Here is a 24,450-nt window from a genome sequence, read left to right as displayed (position 1 = left end):
TAAGAGCAACTCATCAGAGTATATGCACTCTAGTTTGTCACACAAGGTGGACTTCATGAAGTATAGCGGCCCCGTAGTGTATCCAAGCGTCACCGTCAATAGCTTGTCCAAACAAACCATCGAAATCCTATCTATGTCTACACTCTCGATGCGCTCTACAGCTCCACCTTCATAACTCCAATCACGATCAGCTGTTGCAAACAAGAGCGTACCTCCATGGTGAACGTTCAAGACAAAGCAGTTCAATATTTCAACTACAAAAAAAAAAAAAAAAAAAAAAGCCGAACAAAGAGCCGTTATTAGTGGAAAGGGATATCACTGTTCAAAGAACTAACAAATCTCGTACATGAATAGAAAAACAAACCACATAAAAGAACAACAACACAAACCCGGCTTCCAATTAAATATAGCCAACCAACCAACCAAGACTAAGCATAAATTTAATCTACCGACACTAAGGACCCACTGTATATTAAAAGGTGACAAAAACCATCGCACACACTAAAACCATAAAAAACAAAAAAAAAAAAACAAATAAAAAACTTCTTTTCATACCGTGGACCCATTCGACAAAAGCATTGTGGTCCCCAACAATATTATCGACTTTAAAAAACACTTAAAAGACACAAAAATGTTCATACCTGTACATTCGTTCTCACTCGGTGGAGACTCCTTCGTCGGAACAGGCGATTTTTGCTTCTGTTTTGGTTTTCGAGCCGGCAATTTCTTGGGCGGTGCGGTCGATTTCTTATTCGCACTTGCTTTCCCTTTCGACTTCGAGCGAGAAGATGCCACAGACCTTCGCGCCGGTAACGACTTCCCGGGACATTTACCTTTCGCCATTACTGATTTTTGAGTTCTAGGGTTTTACTGTTAAGACTCGATGCAATTTGGGATTTTTACATCCGACTATTTTTTTTTTAAATTTACTTACTGTTTTTTTCTTTATTTAATTTACTTTTACACCTCAACTTATTTAATTTAAATGAATAAACAAACAATAAAATACACTCCCTCATCCGACTACCAAAATAACGATTTTACCCTTATTTACCAAAACACGTGCGTTCCACGTGATTATTTCACTGACGATTAGGCCAATTTTTTGACGGAAGGATCCAACTGCTACTTTTTTATATAGCAGGGGGTTAACACATAGTTTTAAAAAGATAGGGGGCATTTTACAGTGAGACCATAAATTAGGGGGCCATTATACAATTTATTCTAAATATAATTATATATATGCAAAATCAATCAATTAATTAATTGAATAAATAATTACGAAAAAAGGATAAAATGGACATAGTAAAAATACACAAAATGCCACCTCATGTTTATCGACTATTATTCAAATAATCTTGAAACGTTGGCTAGTTTACAATTCCAACGTTTCAAGTTGGATACTTCATATATTTTTTTCTTTAAATATGTAATTATGAAAAAAAAAAATTAAAGTAACTAGTGCTCCAAGTACGGTTACAAATTTCGCGAGAATCTTTTAATCATAGCGAAAAACATAACAAAATTTTATTGAATGAAGCGTGTTAAATTATATTATTTTGTTCATCTAAATTGTAATGCGTAAGACACAGTAGATTGTTCAACAAATATGGTCACGGTGGATTATGATAAATGGGTTGTGTAGTGTTCTAATCAATTGTGTATCTACACTTGATTTCATAGAATAAATTGTAAACGCCATCAAAGCCATTACCGGAGAGGATTTTATTTTTTGTGATGAATAATAACCTTCAACCATATGTTTCATTGACGTCAATTTTTTTTCAACTCATCAGCTGATTAGACTCTTCCTCGTGTTGTCGACCTTGTACTGCTTCTATGGATAACTACGCAATGATGTCCAAAAGGTTTGGTTTTTACAGATCCGCTCGACTCCACCGAAAAACCCGAAGTGGCACGCTACAGCTAAATAAAGCTAGAGCTCTTGCCGTTGCCTGGAACCTCACGTGGCGAAATGAACAAATGATTATTCCAAGAGTAATGATGTGCCTTCAAAGAGCTGTTAGAATGTCGCTCTATGACTTTCAGCTTTAGACTGCCGTAACATTGTGGCTGATTTTCACATGAGATTCTTCTTTTAACCAAAAAAAAAAAAAATTGCCCAGGTAGAACGGGGTGGAAATAGAGCACTACGGGTCAAACCTCTATTCAATAGATAAGTGTCATCAAAGTAAAAAACAATGTATTGAAAAACAGATACACTTCTCAGTGTGTAACACATACCAATGGTTATCTTCAAAGGTTGGTTCAATAAAAGTAAATGGCTTCGGGCATTTCTCTTTTCTTTCTATCGCTCTTTCTTTTTCTCAATTTCTTTAGGAACGCCTGTTACTGCAGCGATGATCATTGCAACTTCATCGACACAAAAGAGGCTGCAAGTGACATGGCCTCTCTCACGTTTGACGCATCTGTTCCCTGAAATCCATAAACACAACTTAAGATTGATAAACACAAACATGCTTACAATACAAAATGTGAATCCAGCTTGGTGTGAAGGTAATTCCACACCACCTGTAAAGTTAGGTCTTGGGTTCAAAACCCATAGTTACTCAAAAAGAAAAAGGAAAAAAAAATCAGCGAAAGTACACTCTAAACAAGGGCTAGTGAAAAATCAGCAAGCATATAGCTTAACCATTTGAGAGCTGGGTCACCCGAGTGCTCGTATTTATTAGTATTTTATATCATTCTATCAATGGAATTTCAAGGCTCTCTCCTATCAGCTTGTAACACCGAGTGAGTAGTATAATCGAGTATTCTACATTCTAATAGTAAATCTCATCAGCTAGTTTTTTAGACCCTATATGCGAAGACAATGAATTACTCTACTTATTCTTTTGTAAGATTAAAAAGAATTATCCATTACGGTTCAATTACTTTAGCCTAAAGGTATCAGAAACTAACCTGGCCAGTAGCGAGACCACCTTTGCCCTTGCCACACCTTCCTTTTAAGGGCTCCAATGCTGCCATTAACCAATCTGTCACATCCAAGACCTTACTTTTCTCTCCTTTCTCGGGAACTCCCGCACATACCACAGCTTTATTGCTAGTTACATCGGTGCTGAAAACCATGGCAGATATGCCCTGTTGTACAGACAACATGCAGATTCATACACCACACTTAGAGAGCCACCAATGTAAGAATCTTCTTTTGCCCTATAAAATATCTTTCTTTTTCTTTTTATCAGAAACTAAATACATTTAAAAAAAAAAAAAAAAAAAGGAGAGAGAAAGCTTCAACTATGATGAAGCAAAATATAAGCTACAAGGCACTATGTTTTGTCTATAATATTATCATTATGAAACTTAACTTATCGATCGAATGGCTGGAGTCTAAATAGCAAGTCTTTAATTCATTAGAGAAACCAAGAAACAGAAAAAATAAATTTGCTAACAACCTTGTCTTTCATAAGTTTTGAAACTGCTTCACGAACTGCAGCAACATCCAAGCCGACATCAACATTGCATATGCAATAATTTTTTCCATCTGATATTGCTTTTTCAGCAAGCATATTTGTAACTTGAATAGCATTTTTTAAATTTTCTTCAGCCATCTTCTTCTGTGCCTTCCTCACTTGATTCTATAGAAACAGTAAAACTGGCGAAAGATTAAAAGAGAAGCCAAATAGAGTGGGCAAGGCAAAAAACATGTATTGAAGAAAAGGCACTTATGTAGCTTAGTTTTTGGACCTGAAGTAAAGCAATCTTGGCCCGAATATCAGCTTTCTTGGCAGCTGGGATTGGTGCGGAATCCACACGACTTTTCAAGGACGCAACTTTCTGAAAATGTGAACAAATAATTGCATCAATTGCAATAGAGGCAATTTCAGTTCGTGGATCTTTGCAGATAGTGGCCGTCCCACAATTAAGACTTCAAGACCCAAAAGAAACTAAACAAACTTATAAGATCAATGTACAAAATATGACCTGGTTACAATCCCACTTTTCCATACCTTTTCTAGAGAGCTTCCATCTTCTTTGGAGGCCTCATCTACTTCCTGCTCCAGTAACTGGGCAGCTTGCCACGCCTCAAAAGCACCTTCGGTTGTGACAGCAGTTATTCTCCGGATTCCTTTGGCAATGCCCTCTTCAGATAATAGGGCAAATGACTTGGCTTCTCTTGTATTTGATATATGAGTTCCTATAGGTATCCACATCATAAAATAAATCTCAAAAGTCTCACAAACTACTACATGTAATCGAGAAAATATAAATAAATCAGAAGATCCGGACCTCCACAGAGTTCTGCAGAAATTGTTGTCCATTCCTCATTTTCGGGGTCAGCCAGAAGGTCCTCAACTTTTCTTCCAATTGCTACGACCCTAACTGGATCAGGGTAGACCTGCATTCACTCGTTTTATATTTTTGGGAGCATATTTGCATTTCGAAACAGACTATAAAAAATGTGTATTTAACCAACACGTAACAAAGATTGATGATGTCTTTCAATAAGCTTACTTCTCCAAAAACTGCTCTCAATCCATTGATGCGCTTCGCGTCTGCCAGAGTTGCCTCTTTGGCAGAGACATCTAACTCCGCTTTAATTTGATCATTAACAATGGACTCAATTTTCCTCAAATCGTTTGGGTCAACAGGCTTACCTATTCAAGTTTAAGAAAGATTTTAGGTTATTGACAATCTGGTAGACATGACCTAACCAATCAAGTTGTTAAATCTTTACCGTGAGAGAAATCAAATCTAAGTTTTTCAGGAAGAACTATAGAACCCTTTTGGTCGATGTGATTCCCAAGCACTTCCTACAACCATATTCAAGAGCTCTGTAACATAATTGCCAAGAGAGAAAATACTAGAAACCTTTTGTTGGCAACATACTGTGCTTGAGAATTACCTTCAGAGCAAAGTTAAGCATATGTGTACATGTATGGTTAGGGGCAATAAGTGTTCGTCTGGCATAGTCAACCTGTATAATACAAGTACACACACACACACACACAAAAAAACAAAACAAAAAAAACTTGGTAAAGAACGGTATGCAGAGAAGAGATATAAGTGCATGGCTAATGTATTTTAAATATCCGAACCTGAAACCTGCTCGCCATATTGGCCAATGATTGAATTAATATGATAGAATGTAATTACCTTGCAAGTTACTTTGTCACCCAGAGAGAACCGTCCACTCTCCTTAAGAAAAGAGCCAATATGGAGAATAAAACCTCCAAAAATTTGAACATTAACCACTTGAAACACACCAAAGGGACCTTCAAGTGCTCCAGTGTCAAAAATCTATATAAGCAGAAAAAATAATGTAAACTCCGCTATACATAATGCAACAGTGTTCTCGTACATCAAACAATTGTAAATAGACGTTAACTTAAATATCAATATTAACAACACATGATCATTTTTGCTCAAATCATCTGATAGGGATCAACAGTCAAGCATGTGTAAATCTTACTTGCAAAGTATATATAAAACCAATGAAGTTTAGAACATGAAGATCATACCTGACCACCTTGCTCAGCATAAAAGCTTGTAGACTCCAAAACTACACCAACTTCACCATCACCAGAAGCACTTTCCAGGAATTCAGAACCAGTATAAATTGCTCTTATCGCACTTTCATGTCCCTGACGTGATTGGCACAAAAGATCCTGTTAATAATGACTATGATGATAGCTGTTGCTCCATTTAAGGCAATTCCTGTTCCTGGAGGAGGGGGACTTTCTGGCGGCTAATTTATTCCACCAGATGGTGGTTCATTTAATCCAAGGATGAGTAAAAAAAAAACCAATAAAAAATAGAATTAACATGACTAACCTCGGACCAAGTAAATTTGAAGCTATCATCAGTTGCTGCAATCGCTCTCTTATGCAATGATGCAGTTGCATCCGCATCCATCACAATGGCCCCGCCTGATTGCTGGGGTATCAAAAGAGAAACGGATAAAGTTGGCAAGAATAAGGTACCAATAAAATCTCCGTGTGAACATAAAAGTGCAACTTGTGATTTTGAGGATACAAGATAACTAGATAGCGGGTAAATTCTAGTGAACCTACAAAGGAATAATCCTCACCTTAGTTTGAGCACTCCTTGATCTTTCCCTTGCCTCGTCCATGGCATGATTGAAACCGTCCACATCAACTGACAACCCCCTTTCCTCTGCCATTAGCTGCAGGAAAAAGCTTATGCAGTGTCATATATTTAATAACAAGGACCATATAAGACATATAAAATAGATAATCTAAGCTTGGCAATTGCCAAGACTTGGGATTACACACCAGTGCCCTGCTAACAAAAAAATATAACAAAAACCTCATTATTTTTTCAATGTCCTCCTTTACCACACTAAAAGGCATCAGAAAGACCGATATGTACTAAGTTTGTGGCACTGATAAAACTTAGAGAATGAGGGTGAGGTTATAGCTGAATTGGAGCTTATCGATTCCCCGCTCACAAACTGGCAATTTACTTGGTCCAACTTTAAACATAGACCACATTTGTTCTCGAATTGACCTATTCCTCTTAGTGAGTTTTACATGGGCATCCGGGCTCAAAATAAACATTGAGAAGAGCGCTTTGACCGCATTCGAGCGTTCGGAGGAAGAGGCGACGAGCTTGGCGAGATCGATCGGTGGTAAGATAGAAGTGGCCCATTTCTTACCTCAGCATGCCACTTGGGGATAACCCTCGACGCAAAGGTATTTTACCAAATTTAAACAAGATTGGGACGGATGGAAACCAGTTTTTTGTCAAAGGGGGCAGGTTGACACTTATTCAATCGGTTATATCCATTCTCCCGGCTTATTTTTTATAGGTCTTTGAAATTCCAATCAGTGTGGCTAAGGAGTTAACGCTTACAAGAGAAAGTTCTTGTGGGAAGGTTTCGACGAGTTGAATAGGAGACCAGTGGTTGGTTGGGAGAGTTGAGATGTGCGGCAAAGAAAAAGAAAAAGTACGTTTGGGCATCAGGAGGAAAGACTTATTTGGCAAAGTGGTTGTGGCGCTTTCCCTTGGAATCCGTGGCTTTATAGCACAAAGTGATCTTTGCTATCTATAAGAAGCAAGATATCAGTGGGATCCCGGCTTGGCCTCCAATTATACCTACCGAAGCCCGTGGCTATCCGTTTCTTCAGTTAATGAGGAATTCTATCAGTAGACAGGTGCGAGATGGGTCTATCAGTAGATTCTAGGGAGACGATTGGTGTGGTCATAGAAGGTTGGTTGATCTTCTTCCCCAATTGGCCAGATTGTGCCCGATTAAAGATGTGTCCGTTTCTAGGTTTGCTATTTGATTAGAGGTAAACCTGGAATCCACCTCGTGGGATCTAAAGCTGACTTGATATTTGACAACGAGAGATGAACCAAGAGACAAATCTCATGGAAATCTTGGAAGAAATTTTGATTTGGGAGGGTCTTGCGGAACGCTGAGCATGGTTATCAGACTCGGATGATTTTCTGTTAGCTCGATGAGGCATAATATTACTCCAAATGACGGAATCCCCATTTATCTCTACAACCTAATTACTGCCTAATGTGCCGCAGCAAAGCAGAGACTGAGGAGCACTTTTTTTGGGAATGCTCAGCGGCTAATAAGGTCTGGGGGCGGCTCTTTAAATAGTTGGAAATGGACTTCAAATCCACTTCCTCTATTGAAGAGCTTTTTACCGTGCACCTCAATAGGAGAAGGAATCTGAGGTGGACAGCGGCGGTTAAAACAAGTTTATTGGCGGGATGTTGAAATAATTGGAAGGTCAGATTCAATGCTCTCTTCGACGATGAAGAATGGGACATGAACAAGCTACTGGATCTAATTAATCCGAATATCACTTTATGGCTGCAATTTGATGTAAGAAAAGTGGGTTTTGATTTTAGTGTTTCTTCCTTGTCCCCTAGGATGGGCTGGTGTGCGTATGTGTATGGTCTTCTATCCTTAGGTTCTTAGAAGTTTCACTCCGATTGTAAATTACCCCATGCTATTATATACAATATATAGCTTCTCCGAAAAAAAAATTAAGAGTACAATTTTCTTCTTCAAAAATCTTGATATAAGTCTCTCCTTTTTTTTGGTAAAGAAACTACACATATAACATAATCGCAAGAAAACAACAATGAACTCCATGTACCTGGGTCAAGTCTAGTGGAAAACCATATGTATCCCATAAGATAAAAGCATCCTGCACCCAGAATAGTAGAGTTAATACGAAACTGAAAACATGTTTGTTGAGTAATTGGTTCAAGGTCAAAGTCTATTCCTCAATGGAGATAAATAATATTTTTTCATATCGAGGCCGTTTGATTTGAATAAAGGTCCACCCTCTAAAAGGATTTCTCCTATTCATAAATCTTTACAACTTAAAGTGAAATATTTATAAGCGGCACATGGCCTCAACGACTAAGCAGGAAAGTTTTAAGAGTGCAAGGTTAACTCATGCTATCATATTAACCGAAGAATAATTCTGGAGTTACCAAGGTCATGGCAAAAAAATCAATTGTAAATATGGTATCCAGCTAACATTATGTCTTCATAATATTAGATATCCTCGAGGTGATGTGATTGTTTACCGTATTTGAACATAAACGTCCTCAAAAACAAACATCAAGCAAGCTAAAATTACTTGATAGATTAAAACAATAAATATAAATAAATAAATAAAACTTGAGAATAAGATTTGGGGGTGAAAAAGGTAGTGGAAAACAGCCTCTGCATCTGCCTCTTTATTTATTATTTTATCCTTCAGAAAATAAGATAAATATGTTCCAGATAACAGGGTGAGAGGTTAATTCAAAGTGTACTTGCCTGTCCACTCAAAACCTTCCCTTCGAGATCCTGAGCAGCTTTCTTAAATTTCTCAATCCCCTATATGAAACAAGACAATATCGAGTCAGATGTACACCACACGGCAAAGGAAGTTGATCTCACTCATCCAGAAAGTTCAACAATGCTTTAAAAAGATCTAAAACAGAGCTATCACCTATGTCATCTCATTCTGCTAACAACCAATTCTGAAACCAACAAAAATAAACGATATCCAAAGTTTCTATTAATCTTGAAAGCCAAGTGCTTGGTTTGGATTACATACAAATGGAATTTGAGTTGGTTTCAAGAAACTTCAGCTTATGGTTACACACATCGCATACAAATCTATCACACTTCAGCTGACTTTATACATTAATACAACAAATAATCCTCACCTTGAGTAACGTCTTCCCAAAACTTGCTTCCTCGTCAGCTATTATGTCTCTGATCCTCCCCTCGTGCTGCTTAAGTTCCGGAAAAACATCACCCATCACTTTCACCACTACATCAACAAGCCTGCATTTCATACAAAAAATTATTGAGATAGATTTAATTCTTAAGAATAAACAATCAACTTTGTAAGAAAAAGAAATATAATTTTAATTATAAGAAACATTATTATTAGCTACAGAACGTGTTGGTGATCTAAAACAATAGTTACAGCCTATATGGCATTACTCCAATCCTGAGCTAGATCTGGAAAAGAAACAGAATCTTGTATGCTAATGTAAATCCACCAAGGGCTAGAAAGAGAAATAAGTACAAGGCCATTAATGTGACATAATAAAAAATAAAAATAAAAGTAAGAAACTGAGAGGATGTCCTCAACAAAAAGTTAAAACAAAAGCCGTTTTTGAGAATCAGGCCCCCTTGTCTGAGGATATGCGTGAAAGGATCAACCGTGGCTCTCAATTTTAGTTTTGGGTTTAAGTTCTTATTCCTTGACCGACCTCACTCAAGATTGGTCTTGTGCAATTTAGAGTTAGTTGTACTTTGTTTTGCCCTCTACAACGCTTTCTTTACCTTTTTTTCCTATGAATAAAAAAAAAAAAAAAAAAAAAAAAAAAAAAAAAAAAGTGGATAAACCAAGAGTTTTCAAATCTGTTTATTTAATTACGTCCTACCAAATCAAATAGAAATGAGATTGCTCTTCTGAAAAACCCCAGCCATATATGATAACTAAATTACTTTAAATACATACTAATGATGTTAGTCATACCCATGGAAAAATCCCTCTTGAGCTTTTAGGACTTCACTTCCATATCGAACAGCTCGGCGAAGTATGCGCCTGAGAACATATTCGCGACCCTCATTACCTAGGGGCAAGTATAACGGTGCAAGTTATTTATTAGAAAATCAGTAAAGAAACATCAAAAGGGATTGAAAAAAAAAATGTTATAATCTAACCTTTTTTTAGAAGATTATATTGTTTAGTAGAAAGAGATATCGTTTATAATTGATTGAGGACAATGGAGGATACAGGTCTAATAGTCGGGTAGGTTACAATAGTAAACTCCTACAAGTCAGGAAAAAACCTAAGAGAGAAATTCGGAAACTAAAAAAGAGCACGTCAATGGCTGGAGGATGAGCTGGCAATCAAAAGGGGTTGCCCACGTATAGTGGGCAATGTACGTATATTCTAAACAAAAAACTAATCCTCCTAATAAGGAAAGAACAAAATTAGTACAGCAATCAAATTGTTGATTTTTAAAATTCATATGACACGCACATATATCTTATAAAAAAAAATATTCTTAAACGTTGATCCTAACTCGAACAATTCAAAAGAATAGCTTAAAGCTGGAAAGAATATAGATTTGCCAGCTATGACATCTTCTAATATGATGCACCACAAGATACCAGGTGGGTGCGTAATAACTTGTTAAAATTATGATCGCAAGTATTAATAACACTAGTACTGAAACCTCACAACCATGATTAGAGATGTCTCTGAACTCGTTTGTAAAGTTGTGCAAGAAACCAGGAAAAAAAAAATAATAAATAAATAAAAATACCAGGGCAGGAACCATCAGCAATGGCAAATGAAAGGGTCCTGATATGATCTGCAACAACTCTGTAAGCCATGTCAACTTTGTCAACGTCATCTGAACCAACTTTCCCACCATATGGTCGAGCCCCAGTTGCCTGCAAATTTTAATTCGATTCCACACAAACACACATCACCACCGAGAAGCATCAAAACATACAATGCATATATATTGCATACAAGCATTGATCCACACACACACACGGAAGTGTCAGTTGATAACTTGATATTAACATTTGTTGAGCACAGTTTTGAAAACAGAACTTGCCAAAAAAGAACATAGAAAGCATGGAAGCAATGCAAAGGGAAAGCAGCGGTGGGTTGGGACACTTGCTGCCTCCCGAAAATCAAAGGGGGGCTTGGTTTTGGTAATCTCACGATCAAGAACAACGCACTCCTAGCGAAGTGGCTGTGGCGCTTCCCGATCGAAGAAGACGCGCTGTGGCACAAGGTTATCTCCGCTGTGTATGGTGTCTCTTCTAATGGTTGGGATCCGGGGGGTCCCAAGGATCGCACTTTCCGTAGCCCTTGGCGCTCGGTTTCGACAGTTCGGGAGTTGTTTTTTAGTCGATGTTCTTGGAAGGTTTTTGACGGGTCTATTGTGCGTTTCTGGGAGGATGTATGGTGCGGTGATATGTGTTTGAAAGATCGGTTTCCTAGTTTGGCGAGATTATGCCCATCTCAGATCACCCCCATCAACGGATTCGCTTTTTCTTCTCCCTCTTCTCCCGGCCAGGTGGATTGGAGTTTTGGTTTCCCCAGGTCTTTGACGAATAGAGAAGCTTGTGAAGCGGCTGAGCTGACAGGGTTATTGGAAGGTTTTAAGCTTTGGGAAGGCCTCGAAGACCGGCGTAAGTGGCTGGGCGACGAAGACGTGTTCTCTGTTAAATCACTGGCCGAGGATCTTTCCCCCGTGGCTTCTCGGCCTCCTGTTCCGTTCTACGACGCCGTGTGGAAAGCTGCTGCCCCTAAAAAGGTACAGTTTTTTGCATGGCTGGTGGCTATTAAGAGGGTTAACACAGTGGATCGAGTTCAAAAATTGAATCCTCATTTGTCTATGTCGCCGAGTTTCTGTTCTCTTTGTCGAAGTTCAAACGAAGACGCCGAGCATCTCTTTCTCCGGTGTGTCGTGGCCACTGATCTATGGCGATGGCTTTTCTCGAAGTTGGGGCTCGTTTTCAACACTATCTCCATTGAGGCTTTACTGAATACTTACGAGTCCCCCGGATTCAGCCTAAAAAGGGCAGCAGCCGCTAAGACTGGGGTGTTGGCTGGTCTGTGGGGTATTTGGAATACTCGGAACAAGGTTTTTTTTAAGGACGAGAGGTGGAATCTACAAAGTTTGATCGATAGTCTGAATCACTGTATAGCCCTTTGGCTTTTTTCTTCTTGTTCTGAGTTTAAGTCTTTTTCTTTGGCTGATTTGGCTAGGGATTGGTCCAGTGCTTTGTAACGGTCTGTTTTCGGGTTTTATGTTTTCTTTCGCTTTAGTTTTCTGAACTCTTTTGTTTTGTACTTCGGCTATGCCATGATGAATGAATAAAGTCCTGATGTTTCTTTTAAAAAAAAATATATATATATATAAACTTGTATGATACATTATTTTTTTACCTTTTGGATGGCATCAAAGATGGGCATGAACACATCAGTGTCATAATTGCTCATCTTGTTCTGGAGTACAGAAGTCAATCTCTCAAAGCCCATACCAGTATCAACATGCTTAGAAGGCAGAGACTTAAGGGAGCCATCACTTTCTCGGTTAAACTAAACAAGAAAATAACAAAAAAGGAACGTGAATTTAGTTTCACGAGAATAAAAAATAATATGAAAATAATGAGCAATGATAATCATAGAAAGGCCAATGTTATTTAATCAAAGAAAATGAGATCGGATTATGACCAAATAAAATATTGAAATACAAGTTCATAATAGATTATATAAAATAAATAAATAGATAAAGCATTGAACATGATGGCCAACATGGTTTTTAGAGAGAAGTATGGTTATTTCTGCATATAAATGGCATCTCATCACCAAAAAATGACATTGTAAATATCTTTGCATTTTACATCAAAATTTAACTGTTATACCAACTTATAAGACAATGTGATAAAAATAAGTAATGTGAAGAAACACCTGAATAAAGACAAGGTTCCATATCTCAAGGCAAGTAGGATCGTCATTGTTAACCAGTGCTGCAGCGTCACGATTACCAATTCTGTCATAATGAATCTCTGTGCAAGGTCCACAGGGACCAGTATCACCCATCTCCCAAAAATTGTCCTATTCGAGATGCCAAAATGGGAAACCAATCAAAGTATATTATATCGTGACAAAAAATAAAAATAAAAATCAACTGAGCGCTCTATGGCATAGCCCTTTAAGAGAAGCACAGAGGGTGAAAAAAAAAATGTAGGCGGAATACAATGTTGATTACCCTTTTAGCTCATAATCAATCAACGAATAACGGAGCAGAAATGGGATAGAATGCAGACATTGGCAACCTACTATATTTAATTTTATCTTTTATTCTCAACCTACTAATGAATCTGAAGATTTCTGAGACAATTTCAGATAATATCAATTCTAAATGTAAAATTAAATAAATAAAAATAAAATAAAATACAATAAATAAACATACTTTACAGCCAAAAGGAAGAACTCGTCCTGGGGGTAAGAACTTGAGCCACATGTCTCTGGCTTCAGTATCAGGGGAAAGCCCAGCTTTTTCATCACCACCGAAATAGGTAGCATAAATACGATCAGTGGGAAGCTTATAAACCTGTAAGCCAGAAGATAAATAAATAGCTTTAGAACTTTAATCTTTAGCAGAGATATACCAGGTAAACCAAGAAAACTACAAAAATGCAGAGTCCAATAGTTAATATCAACCAATAGTAATCCTCCTGGTGTTGTTCACGTATGTTGAATCTCTACATCAATCTAAATTTTTTATTCCAAACCAAACCAACATTTAGGTCATTTAGTACAAACGATTTCGAAAGGAAAACTAACACCTCTATTAAGTATTCGGCACCAAAGAGGTGAATCCCAGACTCCCCATTTGAAGTACATACAATGAATTCACGGGGTTTGGATCTTTTTAAGACTCTCTTTTGTAAAATTCGTTTTTCTGTTTTGACCGACCTCCTTGTTCTTTGTGGGAGGATAAGATATGGTCAGTTGTGCTTTTGCACCCCATTTTTGTAATTAGGCTTTCAGCCCTGTTAATATAAAGATTCACGTTTAAAAAAAATAAATAAAATAAATTAAAAAAAAAAGAAAAAAGAAGTACAGACAATGAAAAGTCCATACACAACAGCATGAATATAATTATTCCTTTGTGTTCAACAACAGACACTTATATTGTAACAAAGCAATTAAAAAATTAATACAATAAAAAAAAAACTAAACAAAATAATGGCTTAATTCGAGCAAAGTGGAGGATATCATTGACTGTACAAGCTTAAGTATTGATGAAAGATTAAAGGATGCACCAGAGTCCACAGTTTTCATAGCTCATGTAGCTGGACTAAAAGTCATGGACATTTTGCTGATCGCATATAAAATAGTGCAGGAACAATGGCTCCGGAAAAAAGTTGCACAATCTTGAAAGTAGTTGTTGAAGAAGTTTACGATTCAGTGGAGTGAAACTTGTAGAATTCGTGTTAAGAAGAGAATATGTTTCAATCAGCGGTAGCACTATTGGATCAGAGGTTGTTTATCATCAGTTTCTTTTTATGTTTTCCTAACTGACTGTCTTCATGGTAAATTTCGTGGATATGGGCAACGCGGTCCTTTTTATATATATCTTTGTCCTAATTGAAGACATTTTGGCTCTAAGAATCAGCGAGTGGTACACGGGAAGCTTATGCAACATAAGAAAGGAAGTTCTAAATATAGAGGTTGCTTATCTTCAATTGTTCGTGATAATCTACTACTTGGGATGAGCGGAGAAGGACAGATGGGACAGTCTTTCAAAAAAAAAAAAAAAAAAAAGATGTTGGCAATTTTTTTGCAGCGAGTAGGTTCCAAAAAAATAAATTAAGATAAAATCAATCTCTTAATGATCAACATATACAAAGGAGAATTAGCAATGAGTTTGGGATGCTAAGTTGAGACATGATCAATATATAATTTATGCCTTTCTTCATGTCATCACTCCCACAGGCAAAAGAAGTTCAGGGGATATTTAAAATATTGCGAGGGATTCTTTTTTTGTTTGTTTTGTTTGGAATGGATGAGAATAAATCTAGACATCTGGTCACATGATATTCATCTGCTGTCTTTCTAAAGAGAATGGTGAATTGGGCATTAGGTAGATTGGATACATAAAATTTCAGCTCCACAAGAAAAAAAAAAAAAAAAAAATTGGAATACGCAAAGGGCTGAAACCCAAGTGGGGGTTTCGGAAATGAGAGGAATGAAAATGAAGATGCTTGCCTTGGTTAGAAGCTCCCAAGCCCATGCAATGGCTTCAGCCTTGAAGTAATCCCCGAAAGACCAATTGCCGAGCATCTCGAAGAAGGTGTGGTGGTAAGTGTCTTTCCCAACATCGTCCAGATCGTTGTGCTTCCCACCCGCCCGGATGCATTTCTGAGTGTTGCAAGCTCTGCTCAGCTTGCTTAGCGCCGTGTTCGGATCCGCAGTCCCCAAAAATATCGGCTTGAATTGATTCATACCTGCCATTTCAACGAAACGAACTGATTGATTAAACATTATGAAAACAAACATATCAGCAGAGCAGCCGAGAAAATAAACAGCTTTCGAATTTCTTTACGATGATAATAAAGTTCTAGTCTTTCGACGGTAATCACAAGGAAATGAAAAATTGTCAGACTATCCAACGTAACACGGAAGAAAAAAAAAATTCCATCCACGTGAATCCAAGTAAAGTTTGGTGATTTCTAGAGAAACAGAGAATCCCTAGGGTTTGTGAACCGTACCGGCATTCGCGAAGAGAAGAGTAGGATCGTTGTGAGGGACGACAGGGCTGGATTTCCAGTCGACGTGGTTCTTGTCCCCGAAGAACTTGAAGAACGTGTCTCTCACGCGCTTCGCAGGCCAGTCAACGTCCTGGGAACCCATGGCTGAGGAAGAAGATGAAGAGGGACGAAAGAGGCCAAGAGAGAGGGGTGCGGAGAGTGGCGGCGCGAAGAGGAGGTCGAGCTTGGGAGCGATAGAGAGTGGGAAAACAAGGGACGATGATATCCTATAGAATCCTCGCCTCATTCATTCATACTCCTCCTTGTCAACGCTACGTGTGTCGCCCTAATCTTATATAATGTGTTAAAAATTTGATTAACTAACTCTTTACCATAAATTTTTAGATTTTTAGTGTCTTTAAATGCTGTAAAAAAATATAATTTTAAATTTTTTAAAAAAATGTTTATATATTATTGTTACTTTAATATATTCACAATTTATTTACAAATAAATAGTATTCAAGTATTTTCAGTGTAAAATAAATATAAAAATAAACGAACAATCGTTGGAGAGGAAAATGATTCAAGTAAAGGAAAAAGAGAGAGAGAGAGAGAGAGAAAGAGCAATTTTTTTTATTTTTTTTAAATATTATAAAAAAATTATGTTTATATTTTTAAATTTTACTCATCTAGATGATTTATATGTGTATTTTTATCCATTTTAACGAACATGTACTCACGGATGAATGATACTGTAACATTGAGTATTTTTCCATAACTTTCAAATAATGGGTATTAAACTAGAACAAATCGAAAATATTGAATATTTTGAGTCAAGGTTTGGCAATTCGGGTAATGGACCATGTAACCCACAAATCCACTTAGACACACACACCCATTTAGACCACTAAACCCATTCACTACTACAAGTACTATTTTCCGGTGCGGAAGACATTCGAGTGCGACTTTTCGCACCCAAAATTCGCACCAAATGAGTCTTTCAGGTGCGATTTGTCGCACCCAAAACTCAAACAAGCATATAAAAAATTTCGCTGATTTTTTTAAACTTCGCACCCAATGCTTCATCAAAACTATTAGGTGTGACTTAGTCGCATCTATAGTCTTAAAACATTTGAGCGGTCAACTTTCCCCCTCTTTTTTGTGAAATACTATTAGGTGCGACTTTTCGCACCTAAAAGTACTATTGGGTGCAACTTTCCGCACCCAATAGTACTATTGGGTGCGACTTGTCGCACCCAATGTCTTAAATTTTATCGCGGTCAAATTTTCCCCCTCTTTTTTTGAAATACTATTAGGTGCGACTTTGTCGCACCTAAAGGTACTGACACGGATCATTGGGTGCGAAAAGTCGCACCCAAATTCTAGGTCATGATATAAAACAACTCAACTCGAGCCTCTCTCTCTCCGAGTTCTCTCTTTTCTCATCTTCTTCTTCTCTTGTCCGTGCGCGAGCTGTGACCCCGAAGAAGCAAGGAGGCCGCGAGTTGGAGCGGTGTCATCGAGCTGAGCCCCCGCCGCCGCTGTCGGACCTCAAGTGAGTTTCCTCTTCTTCTCTCTTTTTCTCTCTGTCCGACTCTCTCTCTAACTTTGTCTCCCTCTATTTCTTGTTGTAGGTCTGTAGACCTGGTTCGCTTCACACACCCCCGCCGTCGGCTCCGATTCGACCACCGAGAATCGGCCGAGAAGAAATCGTCGACCCCTCATCTACACGACCCAGCCAACCACCGAGACTCACCACTGGACGCGCGCGGACCGAGAAGGAAGGGGCTGAGAAGAAATGTGTTTTTTTGTGTGTGGGTGTGTATGTGTATGGTAATTGAGTGTGTGTGTGTGGGTGTGTGTATCCCTGGTTCGGAAGCTGTGGAGCCGGTCGCAAGAGGAGCGGCGACGGAGATCCGGTCCCTCTCGAAGAGAAGCACCTAAATGTCGCCATTTTTTTTTTATTTTTGGTGACTTTTTAGGTGTGACTTTAGGTGCGGAAAGTCGCACCTAAATGTCGCACCCGAAAGTCAAGACTTTTGGGTGCGACGTTTCGCACCCAAGACTTTTAGGTGCAGACTTTCGAGTGCGGAAAAGTTGCACCTAATGATATCTTTGGGTGCGAAAATTGACTTTTAGGTGCGAAAAAAGTCGCACCCAAAGGTCTTTTTTGTAGTAGTGATTTGAACACGCGAATCGGTTTAGGCCCTTAGACATGTTTACTTCAAAATATTGAAATTCTCTAAATCAAATTAAATAACAAATTATTCAGAATAAGTAATTAATAAAAATACTCCATATAATCAACTAAGCCACTAACATAATATTTTTAATACAAAAGAGAAGTTCAAACACAATCCATTGGGTCATTATGGGTCTTGATCGTGTTTACTCATTAACAAATCATTTAATATTCGTGTCTAATTGGGTCTCAATGGGTTGTCGTGTTCGTATCGTGTTCACCCATTATTTAATCGTGTTAATCGTGTTCGACATAGATGGACTTAGATCCATTTAAGGTCGACCCAAACTCATTTACACCGTACTGTGTCTCGTGTACGGCCCCAAATTACCACCCCTAATTTTGACCGCCAATAACTCTACTTTAAATTAAAGAAAATGAGATTTATTATGATAAGATTCTAGTTAAACTATCTAAAATAATTACCCTCGTGCATCTAGCTTTGGTGGCACTAACTCCTATATGAATGAAAAAGTTGTAAAAAATATATATATATCTAAAATAACTAAATCATTTAAATTAGAATAATTTGTTGCAACTAGTCAATTCCTTAGTTATTATTAAAATTCTAGCCAAAATTTTATTTTATCAAGAAAATAGCACATCGGGCCGAAGAAATTAAATTAACTAAAACGTTTAATTTAATTTAATTCGGACGAATGAGCTACTTCCTTATTAAAATGAAATTTTGGCTATTTTTAAAAGGAGAGTGTGCTATTAGCCTACCAGTCTAATTGCTCCATTATATTAATACAAGACACATGTTCCATGAAAATATAAAATATAATTTAACTGAAGATAGTTATTGTGGGTGTAGAGTTCGACCATCTTCAATCAAATGTTTTTGGGTCGTTAAGCTCAATAACTTGCGAAGCCTATTCAGCATAAACGACTTATGCGAAGTCTTTGTCGTTTATTGTTTGTTGTCGTAAATGTCTAAAGAATCACTTTGGACCTGGCCCATACTATTTTACAAACTCGGTCCTTCCTCGCCAAGAATCGTCACGAAACCGAATCAATGTGGAGATGCGATCTTGCCTCAAAATTACGAGTGTTGACGACTTCTACAGAGCCAATTCAATCGAGGAAAGCGATGTGGCGGAGCGAGAGGCAATGAAGGACGAAATCACCAACACGTGTCTCTAGAAATATCACATCTCGTCGTAGTATAAATTGATTACTTTCATGAAGAAATGCACATTTTTTCACTATTATCACTAATCTCTCTTTTCTCAATTGTATTTATGAGTTCTTCATTCATATTTGAACCGTTGAGCTCGGCGTTTGTAATTAAGATCGAATTATTAATACTTGTTTCTATACGACGAGTTTTTGAGATCCACATCTAAATACAAACTATTACAAATATATTTATTTCATTATATTCTTTGTGATTGTTGAGGCACGAAAAATACATCAACAATTTGGAGCCGTCTGTGGAAAGCTTATCAGAAAAATCAATCTCAAAATAAACGAGTTAAGCTTGACACAATTTGAAGTCGATTACGTAGATGTTGTTGAAAAGAGCTGATGGCTAGGCAAAAACCACCCGGATCATCCAAGCTTGGTAGGATAGTCTTGCAACACCACCACCGCCTGTTTCGGGGCCACGAACCGAAAATGGGTGAAATAATCACCACGGGATCGATCTGCCAGACTTAGGGTGAAATAATCTTGCAGAGGGTGCTTCAAGCCAAAGATGGCATCCAGAGAAGCAGAGAGAAGAGTGAATTTTAAAAGGAATGAATGTGTGTGTATACAACCTCAATGGGGGTATTTATAATAGTTGGAGAGGCCTAAGAGGCTCCTAGTTCGTCCATGTGGGACTGGAGAGTGCGCTCTCCTCAAAAAGAGGAGCAGCGCGGATGCTCGGCGCGTAGAAGCCCCTAAGCGGCGTGTAGGGTGTCTTGCGCGGCGCACCGCGCACTGATCCGAGGCGCGCGTGGGGCGCTCTTCTCGGGTGGCGCACGCGCGTGCATGTCCCATGGGGTGAGCGGCTGATAGGTGCGTGTCGTACATAGAAAACTCCTATTATCCCAACTAAATCCGAGCTTGTTCTTGAGTAGTTTTGAGGTTTTTCGTGTGTTTTGAAGGTTTTCAGGTCAAAAATGGGATTTCTATGATACTCTGGGCAAATCTGTACAAATCGAGGCATTCGGGATCAAAAACGAGTCAAGAACGAAGAAGGAGTCAAGAAGACTCCAGACCTCGCGCCGCGACCCTCCTAGCGCGCGCCGCGAGGTATGGAAATCATCCCGAGCCATCTCCGAGCAATTTGCGCGTTCCGCGAGGTTATGGAATTGTTAACCTCGCGCCACGACCCCCAGACCGCGCGCCGCGAGGTCGAAGAACTTCAGCATCGGAAATCCCCAAGCGTCAAACACGGAACGCGACCTCCCGAGAAGAACTACCTCGCGCCGCGACCCCCAGACCGCGCGCCGCAAGGTGCGCGAATCCAAATGAGGAAACGCGTTTTCTGGAGCAATCTGGGCCGTCGGATCAAGTTTTGTTACCCAGTCTACTCCGAAAATTAGAGGAAACACCCTAATTTCGACCTAAGCCTATAAATACACTTCTCAACCTCTTGTTTAGGACTTTTGGCACTTTTTCATTATTTTTCTTAGTGTTTGGGAGAGATAGAGAGAAAGAGGAGAGCCGTTCTTCATCAATTCGCGCCAATTACAGTTTTCTTCTTCACTTTTACTCTTGAACTCCCGTAGTTTAATTTTCAATTTAGTTTTCAATTATGGTTTCTTCTTCTTCTTTTTATTTTATTTTATTTTTGTTTTCTCGCTACGCCATGAAGTAATTCCATTAAGGACTATGGCGTAGCGGGTTTAGGATTCGGTTATGGATATGATTTAATATATTCAAGTTCAATTTTCATTCTCTACTACTTTGCTTAATTCAAATCCGTTTTTAATGCTTGTTCGAGATTAGCTACCTTGTTCATGATTTTATACTTCAACTTGATGCTTGAGAAAGATTAGGTTGTTAGTGTTTTGGTTTGAATTACTATGATGCATGCCTAGGCTACAGATAGTTAGGTTGCCATAGAATCGTGTGAATACTCTTGATATGAATGCATGTTTTTGTTAGGGATTGAGATCGAGAGAAGATTTTCCTACATAGGTTGTTAGATGCTCGAGAGAGATTTAGCAATATTATTCTGTGAGTATGGTTAGCAAAGAGTAGTGAGTTGATTATTGATTGTGCGTCAAATTCGTGTATCCAAACCATTGAATAAACCCGTGAAGCCTTGGTCCTTGGCCTCTCTTTCTGCTTACAACTTTTATTTGATTATTTTGTTATTTAATTGTTTTAAAACTTGTCAATAATTTGTGACATCTTTCCTTTTAGTTCAATTTGTGCTAGTTGATTTGTTTGTTAATTAAGCTTGTTCCTCGTGGGATCGACACTCGTACTTAAGTCACTATATTACTTGAGCGACACGTGCACTTGCGCACGTAAAAATCGCAACAGCGGCGCGCAGCCCTACTGGCACGGCGCGCAACACCCTTGGCGCGGCGCGCGCCTTTCTAGTGTGGCGTGTGGTTCGCTGCGCGCGCGTCCTTTTCTGAGGAGCGCGCGCATGCCTTCCTTGAAGGGCATGCGACCCATCTCTTCGATCATTTGTGGGCCCTAGCCATTGTGGGCCTTAGTGGTCTTTGGCGATTTGGCCTGTTGGGCTTTCAGAGCTCGAGATTTCGCGCAAGTCGCGCGAAATAGGAGAGACTCTACTTGAGGAATTAGGGTCAACAGGAGGACTCGTCAATCCACTCGTAGACATGAAATTCGACTCAATGAGCAAACTCGATTCGAGGAGAAAGACTTGAATCGAGGAGAGAGACTCGACTCGAGGAGCTGAAAGTTTAGACACGAGGACTTGTCAGTCGACTCGCGGAGAAGGCTTGCCACTCTTTAGGACCTCCGGCCTGACCATCGGCTCCTTAAGCGGCATGTCTTCTCGATGTTTTGGGTTTTCCGAAAACGACCGACAACACGTTACATACGCCTTGAACTACGTTCTAACGTGATGCAGGGATCCCTAAGGTGACGTGCTATCACATGCCGACTAATTTCACTCGGTAGATAGTCGGGGCGTGCGGCACTTGCGGCGCTTCGCTATCAAGTCAGCCTACTGGATGTCTGCAAGACAACATAAGATAATGATCAGCCACAGAATAACATTGTAACAAGTAATTCACACACACAAGAACATATCGATAACCATACAAGTAAACAAGCCAGCAATCAAGCAATCATTCATAAGGACCCGACACGGCAATCACATAAACAAAATGAGTCTACTTGTTCATTGATTTCAAACGGAAAGGTTAGACGACAAGTTTGATATCCCCGGTGGTAGACTAAGGATCCTTGGGATAATTCATCTCCTGCCCTTCCACCACCCTCCCCTAAAGAAGGAAAACAAACATTTGGCAAAGTGACTCCAGTAAACATTAAAGAGGTTGAGGAACCATACAAAATCCTCCAGGGACCTGTTTGTAAATATTTTATGGAGAGCAAAATATGAGGTCCCTAACATTCACCCTCACTAATTCTATCGATGCCATCATCGGGCTTACAAAAGTAAATCATAAGTACAATCTACCCAAAATAATTATTGATGGGCAAGAGGCCATGGGTTTACTTACGACCCTGGACGAACTTGCCCTTCTCACATGAACCTAGTACTCTACCCTATCCCATGGTCGGAGTTGTTGGATCTTGACATAGCGGTCCGCGAGGATAGTGTCCACCTCCTTGGTAATCTTCTAGCAGCATTGTCCCTTCATGGGCGGGCGCTTGTCTTCATTCCGGGGCGCGTCTTCTTTGTCGGGGCGGTAGAATCTCAGGTTGTTGAAGTGGAAGACCGGATGCATCTTCATCCAGGGTTTGGTGTCGACCCTGTCTTTTTCAGGTGCGCTCATGCTAGACGTCTCTGGCTAGTCGAAGGCTTAGGTCGGTTCTGGCATTGGGACGTTCAAGTTGAGGGCCCCATTTCTTTGAACAAGGGAGTGACCAAGCGTGACGAGTTTGAGGTTCGGTCTTGGGCTATCTTTGAAAAGTTATGGAGTATAAGAAACAGACACATTTATCTCAGATTAATTTATGAATTTTCCTGGCCTCCTTCTTCTGCTGCTCTTCCCTCTTGGAACGGGTGGAGCTGGTGTTTCAAAAAAAAAAAAAAAAGAGTGTAGAGCCAAAAAGTGAAAAACGTTTCGTCACAAGACTCATCTGACACGTGGCCCAATCATACATTTTAATTTCTTTTTTTCTTTTCTTTCTTTACGTGTATAGCCCATCTATTTCATCTGATTTTCTTTGCGTGGGATACACCCTCTCTCTCTCTCTCTCTCTCTCTCTCCCACACGTTGTGACTGGTTTCAATTTTTTTTCCTTCGTAATAAGAAATCAATTTTTTCCCATGTGAAACGTCATTGTCCCATTCTCATATCATCCACCTATTATACCAATTTAATTTAATTTAAATTTTTTGTTGTTGTATATCTGTGCATATACTTAAGATTGCATATAGCCATATTCCAAATTATAAATAAGTATAGCATAATTATGTGTATATATTATATAACATTAATTATTATCTGTAATATTATTTGTATATATTATATATGTACGTGAATCAAAATTGAAATATAAATATTGTGCATATATAGTTCATTAATTATATATGGAGTATTTTTTTGTAAACTTTATATGTACATGATTTATAATTAGAATTTTGTATTTGATATAAGTGTTAATAATTATATGTAATATGTTTAATTAATAAATCTTTAGTTTTAATATATACACACCCATATATATATATATTACATTATCTATAATTAGAATTAGAATTTGATATAAGTGTTAATAATTATATTTATTTTGTTTAATTAATAAGTCTTAAGTTTTAATATATATATACACACACACACATATATATATATATATATATATATATATATATATATATATATGCGTAGAATAAGTTTAATGGCTTTTATATTAGAAATTTGTAATTTACTAGTTCATTTCAAACATCACGTTTAGAATATAACCAACGTTTTGACATTTAATTAAGTCATTTGAATTTTCTATTTTGTCATTTGTTTTAAAAACATAGCCGTTTTTTTTCCAAAAGTTTGTCACTTTTTCTCTCTCGTATAGTTTTTTTTCTCATCAAAACTTCAAAAGTTCATATCTTATGAATTCGAAATTGATGATTACATGTCCTACGGATTTGTGGCAATGAGAACTTAAAAAATAGACTCATTGTGTTGGATGAAAAATCATGCATACTACTGTAGAATTCCGTCGGAGTTCACCATTGGTACATTAATTGTCATTAATTGTCGATTTTTAAAAATTATTTACATTTTTTTTTGTTAATTATAAGATGTTCAATATGAGGATATTTAAGTCAAATATAATTGCCATTGACTATTTTCCT

General features: G+C 38.3%; 1 protein-coding gene across 3 annotated transcripts; it reads right to left on the bottom strand.

The window, feature by feature from the left end:
- Window positions 1–1,505: 1,505 nt before the first annotated feature.
- ALATS (Alanyl-tRNA synthetase) lies at window positions 1,506–16,093 on the bottom strand. Of its 3 annotated transcripts, none has more exons than XR_016296054.1 (24): window positions 15,770–16,093; window positions 15,267–15,505; window positions 13,465–13,605; window positions 12,960–13,106; window positions 12,435–12,587; window positions 10,792–10,921; window positions 9,996–10,092; window positions 9,172–9,292; window positions 8,777–8,836; window positions 8,103–8,153; window positions 6,053–6,148; window positions 5,797–5,898; window positions 5,484–5,606; window positions 5,119–5,262; window positions 4,868–4,939; window positions 4,700–4,775; window positions 4,477–4,619; window positions 4,252–4,360; window positions 3,972–4,159; window positions 3,709–3,798; window positions 3,417–3,599; window positions 2,923–3,102; window positions 2,245–2,436; window positions 1,506–1,955 (listed from the first exon to the last, which is right to left on the bottom strand). XR_016296054.1 is itself a non-coding variant. In XM_089608901.1 (23 exons), exons 1-23 carry the CDS (start codon window positions 16,053–16,055, stop codon window positions 2,365–2,367), a joined length of 3,003 nt encoding a protein of 1,000 aa, XP_089465027.1. In that variant the 5' UTR covers window positions 16,056–16,093; the 3' UTR covers window positions 2,144–2,364. The 3 variants fall into 3 exon arrangements, 1 of the variants encoding a protein (XP_089465027.1); XR_016296055.1 differs by lacking the exon at window positions 1,506–1,955 and adding an exon at window positions 2,079–2,095; XM_089608901.1 differs by lacking the exon at window positions 1,506–1,955 and having other exon boundaries at window positions 2,144–2,436.
- Between the last annotated feature and the right edge of the window lie 8,357 nt (window positions 16,094–24,450).

The sequence above is a fragment of the Urtica dioica genome, chromosome 3, assembly GCF_054948205.1.
Source record: "Urtica dioica subsp. dioica isolate 48M chromosome 3, U.dioica_male_clone48M_v1_H2, whole genome shotgun sequence".
Taxonomy (NCBI): Eukaryota; Viridiplantae; Streptophyta; class Magnoliopsida; order Rosales; family Urticaceae; genus Urtica; species Urtica dioica.
This window is presented reverse-complemented; position numbering and strand designations above follow the sequence as displayed.